This window comes from Rhipicephalus sanguineus, chromosome 4 (genome assembly GCF_013339695.2).
Source record: "Rhipicephalus sanguineus isolate Rsan-2018 chromosome 4, BIME_Rsan_1.4, whole genome shotgun sequence".
Taxonomy (NCBI): domain Eukaryota; kingdom Metazoa; phylum Arthropoda; class Arachnida; order Ixodida; family Ixodidae; genus Rhipicephalus; species Rhipicephalus sanguineus.
This window is the reverse complement of record NC_051179.1, coordinates 11610373-11624466: the sequence shown is the minus strand read 5'-3', so window position 1 is coordinate 11624466 and position 14094 is coordinate 11610373. Positions and strand designations below refer to the sequence as shown.

Genomic DNA, 14094 nt, shown 5'->3' with positions numbered 1-14094 from the left:
GGACCAAACATACACACTTGCTGCCACTTTATTGAACAGAGATTTTTCGGATGTACACTGAAAGCATCGCGGTTTGTTGTCAATAAAGAAAGAAAAGTCCAAAACATCGGTCCTGCCTGCCTGTCTGTCTGGTCCCCAGACGCCCATGCTACAGGTTCTCAATTTTCACTTGTTCATTACACATCGGTAAGGCACTTTCGACGAACATGGCGTGTACAGTCCTTCGTACGCAGCCGGAGAGAAAACCATCCCTTTGTACTTGCGCGAAACGAGGCTTCGCCGAAATACGGCAAATTTGTGGACCACCGGAACGAACTTTGTATGCCCTAAAAACGGGGCCCATCCAGACAAACAACATAGTGATTCGTGACATTCAAACGGAGCTTGACAATGCAATCTGTACGAGTTTGCTTGATCAGGGTAATTTGCGAAGGCCGATCTTAGTAAAGCCTCTGCTTGGCTACCTTCCTGGAGTGCAGCAATATGTAAGAGCACCACACTTCTTTTTACTCCAGATCGAAAATAAACGATTTACAACACCGAATAAGGAAAAAAAGAGAAAGCTTTTCCAAAAGCGCTCGTACAAGCATTATTCACATTAACAGATGTACCGATCCCCTCCCCTCCCCCAACTGCAAAAAAAAAAAAAAAGAAGCACTTGCACTCATCTTGCTGCACTTTCGTTGTTATTAAGCCAATGTATTTTAAATTCCAGACTGTCCCCACAGCAAGAGGAAACGTGACAAGCAAACAGCACTACGAACAATACAACAGTGTACAAATAACATTAGTGCCAAAGTATGTACAGGGGAAACCATTGTCCACTCTTAATACTATTTACAACTCAACATGACAGGCTGCTCGAGCACTTCGGGACGCGTTGCACACAATATGCGACGCCAAGTTTGTTGTACCTACAAGTGGACCGAGACCAGCCGTCACACACACTCACGCACGCACGTCATCGTGTACGAATTGTTCACAACACCGAAGCCTTCCAAGCTTCAGAACCATTCCACGATAGAAGGAGCAAAGAGCCCCGCTCACACGTTGATGAATCCTCGGCACGGAAAGTGCGTTCGTTACGGACGTCATCTTTTGTGGCCGGGCTCGCCATTATGACCAGAGTACGGGAAAGCAAACAAAAAGAATCCATATCGTGACTGCAATCCATTGCGGTTCACTTCAGGTACGCTGAAGCCTTTAGAACGACCTGTCCAAAGGTTCACAGGCACTCACGAACAATAAAGAATTCTAGTATCCTCAGTATAATCAATTAAAAAGTTGTTTTCGCCAGTCGACTCTTTTCTGGACAACTTGTAAATGCCTAAACGGCACAGAGACGGTACTAAGGCTAACAATTAAGAAAGAAAAACAACTCTGGCCAAAAAAAAAAAAAAAGCACGTGCCCAGCGCTCGAGATCTGCAGTGCCATCGCACCAGGACGGGAGGAACTTCAGTCGTCGTTCGCGGGAGAGGCGCCGTACACGGCCGGCGAGAGCATGTAGACGACCGCCTCGTAGGTGGCCATCATGATGGCCGTGTTGGGGATCTGGCGGACGAGCTGCGTCGCAAGGCCCCGGTACAGGCCCTGGTAGCCCTCTTCGCGCCACACCAGAAACAGCGTCTGGAAGAAGGAGCGGTACTTGTCGCCTTCCTGCCGTAGCCGCGTCCTCGCCACTTCTGCACAGACAGAGAAAAAGACAAAGCTCGATGGGAGAAGGGCCAGCAGCCCGCGGCCAGTTCTGCATCACGTTTGCGCATCCAGCGAATGGCAAAGCAACGGCTGCAAAAAATCGCGCATCTTTACGCAGAGGTTTATAGAGCTCGATTAGCAGAAAAAAAAAAAAAAATCGGTAGGCTAGCGGTACGTCGACTCATTACTACGCTATGCACTAATCGGTGCATTTTTTTTTTTTTTTTTTTGCTGCTTGTATCTACTCCTAATCCGAGCGGACGAACGTTCGAAGCATGCGGCTTCACGAAAAAAAGAAAAGAAAGTAAAAAATCTCGTCACAGCGATAATATCCACTCCTAGTTGAAAGATTGCATGGAGGGTGATATAACGACAGAAAGTGACGAAATATATGACCAGGAGATTGGTCATGGCGAATCCAGCATATCTGTCCGCCGGCCGGCGCAATTCTCGCTTTATTATTATCCTGCTTCACCGCTGGCTAGATTAAATAACGAGCGTAAAATGTACGCAACAGGCACAACCATAGGCTCCTTTAAACTGTGCAATGCCAATGTGCACATGAAAAAAAAAAAAGAGCAGCGTGAACCACCGTGTTTTCGCATAGACGCACAGCATGGAGAGAGGCCACGTCCAAGTGGACAAACGCGCGCGCATCAAAGACTCGGACAATGCATACGCGTGGCAGACATGGAAAGTAACATTACGCATGGTTTTTTTTTTTTTTTATATTTGCGACATAGACTTCGCCGCGCATGAAGTCGCCCCATGAGAGTTAGATGAATGTATATTACGAGCATTCCACCTGAAACCCCGGCTCCTGTACTCCTAAGGACGCGTAGTCCACGTGCACTCTGTTATTCCTCCCTACGCTCCCAAGCCCAGTCTGCCAATAGCCCTTCACTAATATGTAGCCCATTGTGTTGCTAAAGTCCTGCAACCGTTAACCCCTTAAAGGGACCGACAACTGCCCAGAACATGAAATGAGATGACTGCACTGATGGAAAGATTGTCCGTCGCATTGACTCAAACCAACCCTGTTTATCTCGTGAGAGGTGGATTTATATTTTTATTTCTTCATTGAAAGTAGCGAAAAATGACATTTGGCGCCTCTGGCGGCAAAATCATAAACGGTCCGATGAAGCCGGTCACGTGACCATTGATGGTGTATGCGTTCGATGACTTTTCTGTTAGTACTGAAATATTGTTCATTTCTTTATATTAAAAGGCATTACTCCATAAAAATGTACATATAGGCCTGCGTTAGTTGTATGCAACAAAGTGGCGCTGCCTTCGCTTGGCGTAATGATCCCATGCCGGGACAAACCATCCATGACAAAGGCGCAGGCAACCTTGGGCGCAAGCGCACACAACGCTGTACAAATACTGAGAAGGTGTATAAAGCCACATCATCTCATTGTAACAGCTTGCTATTTTCAAAAATGGTTGGAAAGCTCAAATAAAGGTGGTTAAGCATAGCTACAGTAACTTCTGCGAAAGCAGAATAACGCAGCTTTCACAAGGACTAGCGGCATCGCTATCAATTCTCAGCGTTGTTGGAGCAAGCCTTCATGCGTGTTTGGAGCCTTTTAGATCGAAAAATACTGCTTATAAAATAACTACGTGCTTTTAGGATAAACCACTGCAGCTACAAAAGCTACAAAGGGTAAGCTTCCTGTCGCGCTGTAAAAAACTGGGTCGAGAAAAATCAGTGGACGGTCCATTTAAAACGATTCGCACTACCTTAAAATGAATATCTTTCCGACTATCTGGAAAAAGAAACGATCTGTGAGCGTCAAAAATGAAACACACTACCCCGCCATCCCAAAACACTGTTGTTCACGAGAGTACACCAGAAACAGCAGATCTGGGATACAGAGGCAACCTTTTACGAACGTCTGCTCCTCAGTAGGCAAGCAGCCTTTCCCATAAAATGGCGGATACACACTACCAGTGCTTTATCATTCTCGTACAAATGTCACGCTGCCTTTGAAACAAGGCAGTGGAGCGTGGGCCACCAAGCTCACTTTCCCGCTTCACTCTGCCGCTTTAGGTGCGCGCCTGCCACCTAGCGAAGGAGAAAGGAGAGCAGCCCGAGCTGAGCACTTCTCGAAGAGACGCGAGGTGGCGCGAGGAGCGGCAGGCGGCGAGGCGCTCCCTCGATGGAGGGCGCCACGCGGCACGGAAAATGCGCACATCGGTCGTAGCCGACGACACCGACCGCCACAGGGACCGTAGCCACATTCTTCCGCGCCGTTCGCCATATCCTTACACCGAGCTCCGAGTCCGTTCTTGCGACGCCATTTTTGTCAAGGGCACACAAACGTACAAGACGAACGAAGGGATAAAAAGCCAATATCTACGACACGCTTCAGGGCTCCCAAGTTATAGATCAAGCCCCGAAGACTTGGCTTCAAATGAATGCACAGAGAACGACCACCATGCGCTTGACTATACGTTTTATACAGAATGTGAAGAAACTTAAATTTATAAGAAAGACATAAGAAGGGCTATCAGAAGTGGCGTAGGTAGAGAGAGAGAGAGAGACAGGGCGGACGGAAAGGGTTAAACCCTCCCCCCCCCCCCCCCCCGGAATTTTCATATTTCGCATTTCTGCGTGTGCATATACACGCACAGAAATGCACGCACGAACACACATAAAGGGTGATTACCCCCTCCCACCACTCCCGAAGAACATGGCTATGCCCCTGGCTACTAAGGCTACCAATGATAAACACCATCAGACGAGAAGTCCCATGCACTAATAAAGGGTGCACTGGGGACACAATGGAGCCTTAGAATAAGCGGAAAACGAGCTACCCGGTAATGGTATCAAGGCCTCGAGTGCCAAGAGCGAAATGCGGAGATCCGCGGCCGCCTCGACGATCCCCGCCTTTCGCTATCTCGGGACTGCGCAACTGTTTACTACCACTCGATTTTTTTTTGTTCCCCCGAAGAAAAGAAAAAAAACGAAAAGCTGGTTGCCGGCGGCCGCGTCCATGCCGGCCGCGCCGCCCCGGCGCCACTAGGACGGAGCGGCGTGAACGGGTCCGAGGAGGCGCGCACGTGCTTAGCGGTGAGGCAACGCGATAATGCCTCCGTGACAGCTCTTTCGTACGCGCAACAATTCCTCCCCTATCGTCTTACCTTATAGCGTGAAAGGTAAGTCAACAACAGGAAAGGATGCATCTTCACGTCAAGCCACTTGTCGACAGAGGCCGCAGCAAAGCGTTCGGTATATTTACCCTTGAACGCAAGTTCGTTTCCCCGTAGCGCTTAAAGGGGTATTCAGACGGGGGAGGAATGCTCGGGGGAGACGGGGGGGGGGGGGGGTTGCGGATCACGTGACCGCGACGTCACGGATTAGCGAGTGGGCGTGACCCCCCCGCGCCTCCTCGGAGGAGACGGGGACGTTTTCCCCGAAAGGACAAACAATCCCCCGGCGGTGGGGGATGTGGCGGAATTTCTGGCTCTTGTTTGGCCACATTGTTGCACTTGCTCCTGCAGAGAGCGGCAGTGGGTGTCCAGTCTGCAGTTGGGGTCATCTGTAGCTGGGGTCATCGTCGTCAGCAGCTGGTGAAACGGGCGGTACAAGCCACAGGAGTAGTCTGGTAACACTGGTCTCCCCCTCCGTTCGCCCCGTCCGTGTGAGTGGGGGGCATTCGTGGCGACTTCTCCTCGCGAGTTGACGTCACTAGGCTCCGCCTTTACCCCCCGAGCATTTCTCCCCCGTCTGAATACCCCTTAAACGTTCCCCCAAGAAAGCAGCTTCGAAGGAAGCCTGAAAGCCACGCACATTTAGCAGCGCCACGCAGGGAACGTAAAAGTAAAGAAGAATCAGCATTTCCCAAAACTGCTCAGTGCGTTGAAGCTCTTCAATATCACTATCAAGACAGCTTTCGAATTCTTCGCGGCTAACCCGTCAAAGAAGGCACAATAGAAACATGCAAACATTGCGAGTCACATCAGAACAGAGGCGTCACCATACAACAGAAGATCAACAGAGGCGCAAAGACATACGACGCAGTGCCGTCAACTTGCGAGCGCCGGCGACCTTGCAGCTCCAACCTGTGCCGCCACACCCCGTTTATTAGCGGCCGCGCGACGTCTGGCTCAGCTCCAGGACCGAGCCTCTGGTTCAACAAAATGTTACTGTACGATGCACTTTCGCCGCAGAGCGCAACACAAATATTTACAGTGGCTACCGGTGACGCCGTGAAACGCTACTCTGCGCGTTCTTCGAAAAGGGCAGACGGGGAAACAATCCCTGCAGCTGTTTCACCGAGGCGCGCCGCTAATTTATGTCCAAGGTCCATGAAATTTGGCAGCCCTGGAGATTTAGGCAAACTGCAGACTAGAATTCCGTGAACTGAATCCATATTATGGAGCGTAGCCAGGGGGATGAAGGATGAAAAAAAAAAAAAAAAATCTAATCAGCTTGAGTGAAAATTTAACGCGAATGACTTAACAAAATCGTCCTTTTTCTACAGTTCCGGCGACAGTGCCCAAGGAGGCATCTAGATCGCATCAAACGTTTACAAGGAGCACGTCACACGAAACGGCCTTGTCTCGAAGCTCAGCGTTCGCTGCAGCCGGGCAGTTGCCGGTGCGCTTCTAAACAAGCAGCGGAAAATCCCCAAGCGAAGGTATTATTTTGAATCGAAGTGAAGCAGTGCCGAAGAGCATGGTTAGAAAGTGTCGATCGAATCTGTGCGCTGACGACGCAATGCCCGAATTGATCCGTTTATGACTTAGTAGCCAAACGCTATAACACTGCATTGTCGACAATATGTCATCCGCTGCGAAAATTCGTCGCCTTCTCGATGCGGGCGATGAGCCCGCATCGGCGAGTAGCCGATGCACCTTCTGGTTATCTGTATATAAGGATGCCCATTCTGGACCATTTTACCCGCGTTAAGGCTGCGTGCTCCGAAATATTACCTATAACAAGTGCCTTTTAACACGAGCCACCGTTATGACAGCACTGGACCGCACGTTGGCGACATCCTTGGGAGGGCGAAAGGAAGAAGCTCGGGGGAAATTTGATGCCCTTGATAGGAAATGACGCTCGAGCCACTTGGCCGTCCATGGCTACCAAAGCCACGAATTCGACAGAGAAGACGCTTCCAGTGATGGAAGCGACATTTTGCTTTTTGGAGCACATTCTGGAGCAGAAAAAATGCTAGTATGGAGCAGCTATTGGCATTTTTGGAGCAGATGGCAAAATATTCCGAACGACTCCTGCAGTTCAAAGCACTATTTAGGCATATCATAAGTATTAATACTTACTATTAAACATAGTGCACATACAATTATCACTGCAAATTACAACAAACAAATAATTAAGCAGATGGGTGGTCACTGAACACTAAGTAAGATGAGCTATATACTTAAATTTTTGGGTACTTGTGGCAGAAATGATATAAAGCCGATAAAGCTAAGTCCCAAATCATAAAAGAAAACACTATCACGTACAGCAGTTTATCATCAGTAATACAGCAAAGCAATCTGTTATTTTCATATTTCACCAGAATAGCCTGCATTTAAAAAAAACAAACAGGAAACTAAGTGTGGATAGATTGAAAAAAGCAGCCTTGCCATTTCTTGTGGCAAAAATGAGGCCGGAGCTGACAAAGTGATACATGTGACCAGTCACACATCACAGTCGTCCCATCAGCAGTTAGAAATCAGTAAGATATCGAACTAATGTCACACATATTTTACCAAAATAGTACGCCTGTGAGGTAAAAATATACAGCTTAATAGAATATAGGTAATCAACGATGCCACTATTGTGGCATTGTCGATGTGCTAGTATGGAGCTAGTATAGAAACTCCATACTAGCATACTATACATACTATACACGCGAACTTTTCTTGGCAATGAAGGAAAGGCTACGGAGGCGGAGCTACTGCACATGTACTGGTCCGCGAAGAAGTCCGGTCTGGCACGCGTTTCGAATTTAGTTTCAGTTTGTGAACCTTCCATATCTCCTGTGACGGCTGTTCGATTATTCGAGCGGCCATGGTGAATAATAACATTGCATACTATTTGCTTCGTCTGCTTAGACAACCATTCGTTAGTGAAATTCGTCACAAGCTCCTTTGGCGAGTCATTGGAAAAGCTAGAGGGTGATAAGCGCTCACCTGAAGACGAAGACGCTATTTTGACTGTTGCACGTAAAAGGTGCGACGTTTTCACGCGTACAAAAACATGAAATGACACTGCGTAAAGTAAAACAAATATAAATTTTATATCTCCTTGGTGCGTGATGTGCCTCTTTTCAAACAGTGTCCCATAGAAAATAGAGTAATGTTAATTCTCACGTAGAAAACACGGACTCTATATTCTTCAGTGGTAGCACACGCGTAGTTTGGCTCTGCAGTCTTCTCTTCATTGCCAAGAAAAGTTGTCCGCGAGTATATAATGATAGTAGACAGCTTGTTTTTTGTTTTGTTTAGGCTCGCTGGATGATCATGTGCTTAAAGTTCATTGTTTTCAGTTTACGAGTGCCATTCTGGAGCAGGTCTGGAGCAGTTACTAACAAAAAATACAGTTAGGAGCAGCATGGAGCAGCGTTTCTCTTTTGGAGCAGCACTTCCACCACTGCGCTTCGGAGAGGAGTTCACGAGGCCGAGAAAGCGACGCGCCCCGTACAAACACCGTGCCACCCAGGTGTACATAAAGTCCCTCTAGGTATACACACACGCGAGCGCGCACGCCGCCTTGTGCAAACACGGCTCTCGCGACACAAAGCGGAAAAGAGAGAACGGGCTGAGGAAGGTCAGCGAAACTAACGCGCAGTTTCCATTTCCGAGCTGATAAAATAAAACTTGCCATCCTCGGCTCGCCGTATTGACTTGGCGGCGAGCCAACCAGAAAGGAGGAGAACGAGCACACTTTCTAAGGCGGATAAGAGGGGGCTTGCCCCGCCAGCAACAACGGTATGATATCGACTGTCGTGGTGATTCGGCGGAATCCTGCTGCTACGCCGTGCGTTATAATCGCGGACTGCTTTACGCTGTAACGACGGAAGCTAAAAGACTTACTACTAAACGAGCTACAGCATTTTCATCCGCGTAAGTTTAAGCTCGGGAAGAGAGAAACACCTTATTTAGCGAAATACTAAAACACGTACAACATTGAATTTGCTATATCAGACTGAATTTAGATTTTCCCTTCCAATGTGTGCTCAAATGCGAAACATCGCGGCGCGAAAGGCCAAGTTTGGCGTACGTTGCAAGAAGCCCCAACTACTACCATGCACGGCCTGCCTGGCGAATCAACACGTACGCATCCCCCTTTCATCGCTGCAAAAAGTCGATGGCGATTGCCCTATGACGCTGAGACGTGCACCGTTGCAGAAATAGCGTCTTTTCCTCTCCTCCGAAACGCCACACCGCTCGGGTACCGCACTCGTTAAGTGAATGATTCGACACCGGTACTTGGGCATCATAAGCTGCGATGCTCCTTACGATACGGACTGGTTGGTAAGTCGTAACGGCGACCAATTTCGATGCGCCAGAGTGGCAGTAAGCATCGATCACCCGTGGGAAGCCGAGTACGCCGGTCCGGACCGGCCCTCTCCGGAGCAATATATGATTGTATACGATTTCAGGAGGTATTTATAAAGACAGGACAGACATGGAGCCAAAAAGAGAGGGAAAGTGCTGGGGCGATAGCGGGTCGAAACAAAACACGGAAATCCGACGCTACTGAAAGGGAAGGATACGTCTCGAGGGTGGATCACGCGTGATGCGAATACGAGAAGATATCACGAGCACACGAAACGGCAAAATGCGCCGAGGCATCGCTGGCACGAAGTAAACACGCGCGCCGGCCATGTCGCGCCACTGCGGTAACACAGCGGAGTGACGGTCGAAGCGCGTTGTTCAACGCAAGCACTGAACGACGACCGCGCACAGACAAACGTAAAAACATTTGAAAGATCTTGTTGCCATCGAGAAAGGCTACCCAAAGAAAAAGCCAAGTCCGCAGAAACGAACCACGACCGAACTTTTGTCTTCGAGGTTGTTTCCCAGTATCGAGAGTGTGCAAAATAGAAGCGACAAGTGGTTGCACGTCCTCACATCGACTCCAGCACTGGAAGACACGATCAATGACGCCTGCGGTGTCTCATTAAAGCCCTGCCCGATCTCTGGCGGGTTCTTTACGCCTGCCTCTCGGGTTTTCCTCCTCTTCTTGCACTGCGCGTGCAATGCGTGCGCTCGTAGCGTAATCGGTGAAACGCTCGGGCTGCTGAGCGCTAAATTCGCGGTTCGTTGCACGCTGCTGCCCCACCACGGAATGATGTTCTTATGTTTAGTTTCCTGCGTAGTATTTCTTTTTTCCCCCGAGCGGCGGCGATTTTTAGTAGCGACTCAAAGATAGCGGTTCGCTTAATTTTTCCACGAAGATGGCCGATGACCGGCAGCGAGACACTCTCGGAAATATATATATATATATATATATATATTTTGATGATTCTGTTACGTCCGCAAGCGATTTTTCTGCTGTTCCTGGCAGAAAAGACCGAGGATGATGCCAAATCATGGAAACATACCGGACGATAAAAACCATAGAGCGAGCCGGGATCGCAGTCAAGTGTTGATCAGTACTTTTCGCGTTCTGGCACGTCGATTTTTTTATGCCGATGAAAATGTCGTGAGGATGTTGGCATCATATATATGTATTTTATTTGTAGTGTCTCAACAATATATGGTGAAGATTTGGTGACATCACCTTCAGCCAGCAGAGAGTGATGTTCAGCCCAAGAAGGGCACCCGGCCGTGACCTCAGATATGTGTCGCAAGGAAAATCGGCGTTTTGGGCATCTTTTTCACCGCGGAAGTAATAAACAGGATTTGTCTTCACAAAAATGAGCATGCAGAAGCAGCCTTGTGCCGAAGATTACGGTTCTTGGAAAATGGTCACGGCCGCAGAGATGGCGAATGTCATTTGCCTGCTCACCTATTCGGGCAACTACACCTCCCCGAAACAACTACATTCAGCACAAGTACTACGAAGCGGAGAAGACACAAAAAGTGTTATGAGGACGAGAAACTTGACTACCAGACAAATGCCACTTGTAACGCCTGTTTTGCCAGTGGCTGACCAATCTTAGAAAACTTTTTTCTACATCTTAAAGCTTTCAGACATGCTACCACCTATTTCGATAGTGTCAGACATTGAAAAGTGAAGGCTTTCTTGTAGCTTACACATTCAGAGTATACTTTTACTGCGTGCGGTGAAGCCATACTTTAGGATGTTTTGGTGCCATGTTCAGTGTTACCGTTTCCTATCTGAATTTTTTTTTGTGCTGATATTTAGCATAATTTGCTAAAATACCTAAGGCTATATAGAAAATTTATTCTTCGTTATATATATATATATATATATATATATATATATATATATATATATTGCTACTGTGTTTAAAAAATTTGCAGAGGAAAAAAAAGATATAACCGTGTAACCTGATGGAGTAATGCAGTTCTCACTCGGCAGATGAAAAAAAAAAACTCATACGCTTTTTGAGCTAGATCGTTGAAGCTTTCCTCTAATATATATATATACAGGGTGTCCCAGCTATCTTTAGCCAAGGGTTAAAAAATACAATATTAGAGGCAGGCGAGTGAAATGACTTGCAAATTGCTGACAGCCACCTTGCGCACTACAGACAATTTTTTGTTTTGTAATTACCTAATTTGTTAATTAGGACGATTTAACTAAATTGCTAAATATTGACTTTAGGCAAGAAATGCTGCTTGCAAAGTTCGAGAGCGTCTTCAGAAACCCCAATCGCATCATTTGCGATAAATAAAGTCTCACGTATACGATTTTTTCCAAGCTGTAAAGAAAGCCCGCGAAATACAAAAAGAACCACGTGACTAGCGCGCTCGCGCGCCGCGAGGATGCTGCCCTCAGCCGTGGTTTGAGCGAACGAAATCAGCTGCGGCCGCGACTCGGCGTCTCCGTTGCAGCGGTAGGCCGATAAGTTAAAGGTGGTTTCTTGGCCCGCGCTCGCTACAACTTGCACCGTCAGGCGAGCAGCTGGCTGGCAACGGGCCAAAAAACCACCGCCCACTTATAGGCCTACCGCTGCAACGGAGCCGGCGAGTCTCGGCCGCAGGTGATTTCGTTCGCTCAAACCTCGGCTGAGGGCAGCATTCTCGCGGCGCGCGAGCGCGCTAGTCACGTGGTTCTTTTTGTATTTCGCGGGCTTTCTTTACAGCTTGGAAAAAATCGTATACGTGAGACTTTCTTTATCGCAAATAATGCAGTTGGGGTTTTTGAGGACGCTCTCGAACATTGCAAGCAGGATTTCTTGCCTAAAGTCAATATTTAGCAATTTAGTTAAATCGTCCTAATTAACAAATTAGTTAATTACAAAACAAAAAATTGTCTGTAGCGCGCAAGGTGGCTCTCAGCAATTTGCAACTGATTTTACTCGCCTGCCTCTAATATTGTATTTTTAACCCTTGGCTAAAGATAGCTGGGACACCCGGTATATATATATATATATATATATATATATATATATATATATAACTGTTAAGCAAACATTTTGCATATTTCAGAATATTTTCCTTTTTTTTCTTTCATGTTCGCAGCATGACATCAGAAACGTTCTATGCAATGTTTAGTAAATCTTGTTTTTCATAAATATTCATGCATATAATATTCAAATATAAGTTTTCTTAAGTAATACCATTACAAAGTACAATCACTTAGCTTTATATTGATATATAATATTATGCTGTATCTATAATATTATTTATACCAAAAATGATTTCTAAAAAACTTACAAAATGTGGACAATTTTCCCACGGTTAGCAAAGGAGTTAAGCCGATCGATTCGGTTAATTTCTATAGAACACTTTTTTTTTTTTAATGAGCACCTAGGGAAATGCTCTCGCATTTAAAACCAAAGCAGAAGCAACTTTGGCTGCTCCAGGGAAGCGAAGAGTATGATGACGCAGCCTAACAGCCCACAATGCTACGACGCACAAGCAAGCAAAGATCACGCGTATAAATAACGGCCAGCGATAGCACCGACAGGGTACGCGCGAGGGGATCGACCGTCGCCGACGGGCCTCACCGCGGCCGAAGGACGCGACCTTGCATCTTGCGAGGAGCAGCAGTGAAACAAGTTATGCGTCCTCTAACGACTGCAGTTAGAGTGACCTAGAATAGGGGGAGTGTCCAAAGCGCCGGCTCCCGCGTGGGCCTTTTGCCGTGAACTCCCGCGCGGCGCCGCTGCTGCGCCGGACCCGTGGGCTTTGCGCGCTCGGGAAGCGCGCGGAAAGCGAGGGGCGTCTGATACGCGCTGTAGTTTTTTGCGCCGCGGTTCCACACAGGGCACTTGAAGTCTACTTAACTTTTAAAATGCGGTGCGGAATGAAGCTTATCCATTTTTAAACGTTGTGTTGGTGCTGGGGCAACAACAGAATGCAAAAAATCATGTGTCAAGCGGCATCAGCGTGGTCTAGTTCCGGTCACAAAGTTCGAGAACGTTGGTGCGTGTGTAAAAACGTGCAAAACGGACTCGCACAAGCAAAGAACGAAAAAAAAAAAATGGCTGATCCCTCCGTCATAGGAATCGGTATAACACGAAAGTGAAACGTGTCTACACAGAAGTAGTGCTTATTGTGTAATGATATATCAGAGCTTGTACAACGTCTATTCGTGTTTGGCAGCTATAGCACCGTTTGACGTGGATACACCCATGTTCACAGCATCTCTCTATCGCGACGACTAACGCCCATGATCATGATTAAACTGTTGTTGTAGCTGACGGTGTGAACATATATTTGGACACAGCGAATCGTGAATCCCGAGTAAGGATGATATCAACAAGCTCATAACACTGGTACCCGGTATGCACTTCTTCAAAGCGTCGTCAATTAAGGAGAGAAACGGCACGGTGTGCGCTTTCTAGTATTGGGTAGCCGACGCCTGTGCTCATGCATACATAACACGCACTGCGCTTCAGCAACACGGGAGGTAGAGGTTCCTAGCCTGAGCCGCAAACGCGTGCGTCCCGCTGGCCTCTGTCTCGCAGGCCCTGCTTTCGCTCCACCAAGGCACGACATTCGCCCGTCGAAATCGCGTCCTTGCCGCAGTTTTGTTAGTCGGCGCTCTCGCAATTGAAGCAGTCGGCGGCGGAGAAATCTCGTTCATGCACGTGAAAGATGCACTTATAGTGTACTAGTACACTATAGATGCACTACTCCGATGAGCCGACGCACGCTAACACGAAGCCAAAGGCAAAGAACGTAACTGCGTCAAGGGTGCCTCGGCGACGCCAGCGCGGTCACTCTACCTGTCTGGTATCGAGACGTTTTAAACCATGACCTCAGATATCACGTGCAATCTCGGAGTAAGCGCTAGTAAG

The 14094-nt window shown here is 47.6% G+C and overlaps 1 protein-coding gene across 1 annotated transcript in view; it reads right to left on the bottom strand.

Annotated features, from left to right (window-relative positions):
• Nucleotides 1-12: 12 nt before the first annotated feature.
• The window catches only part of LOC125756117 (solute carrier family 25 member 36-A-like), a 62732-nt gene continuing 48650 nt past the window's right edge, over nucleotides 13-14094 (bottom strand). The window contains exon 7 of the mRNA XM_037656622.2: nucleotides 13-1683. Coding sequence (XP_037512550.1) covers nucleotides 1457-1683 — 227 coding nt within the window. The 3' untranslated portion in view covers nucleotides 13-1456. The remainder of the gene's footprint in view (nucleotides 1684-14094) is intronic.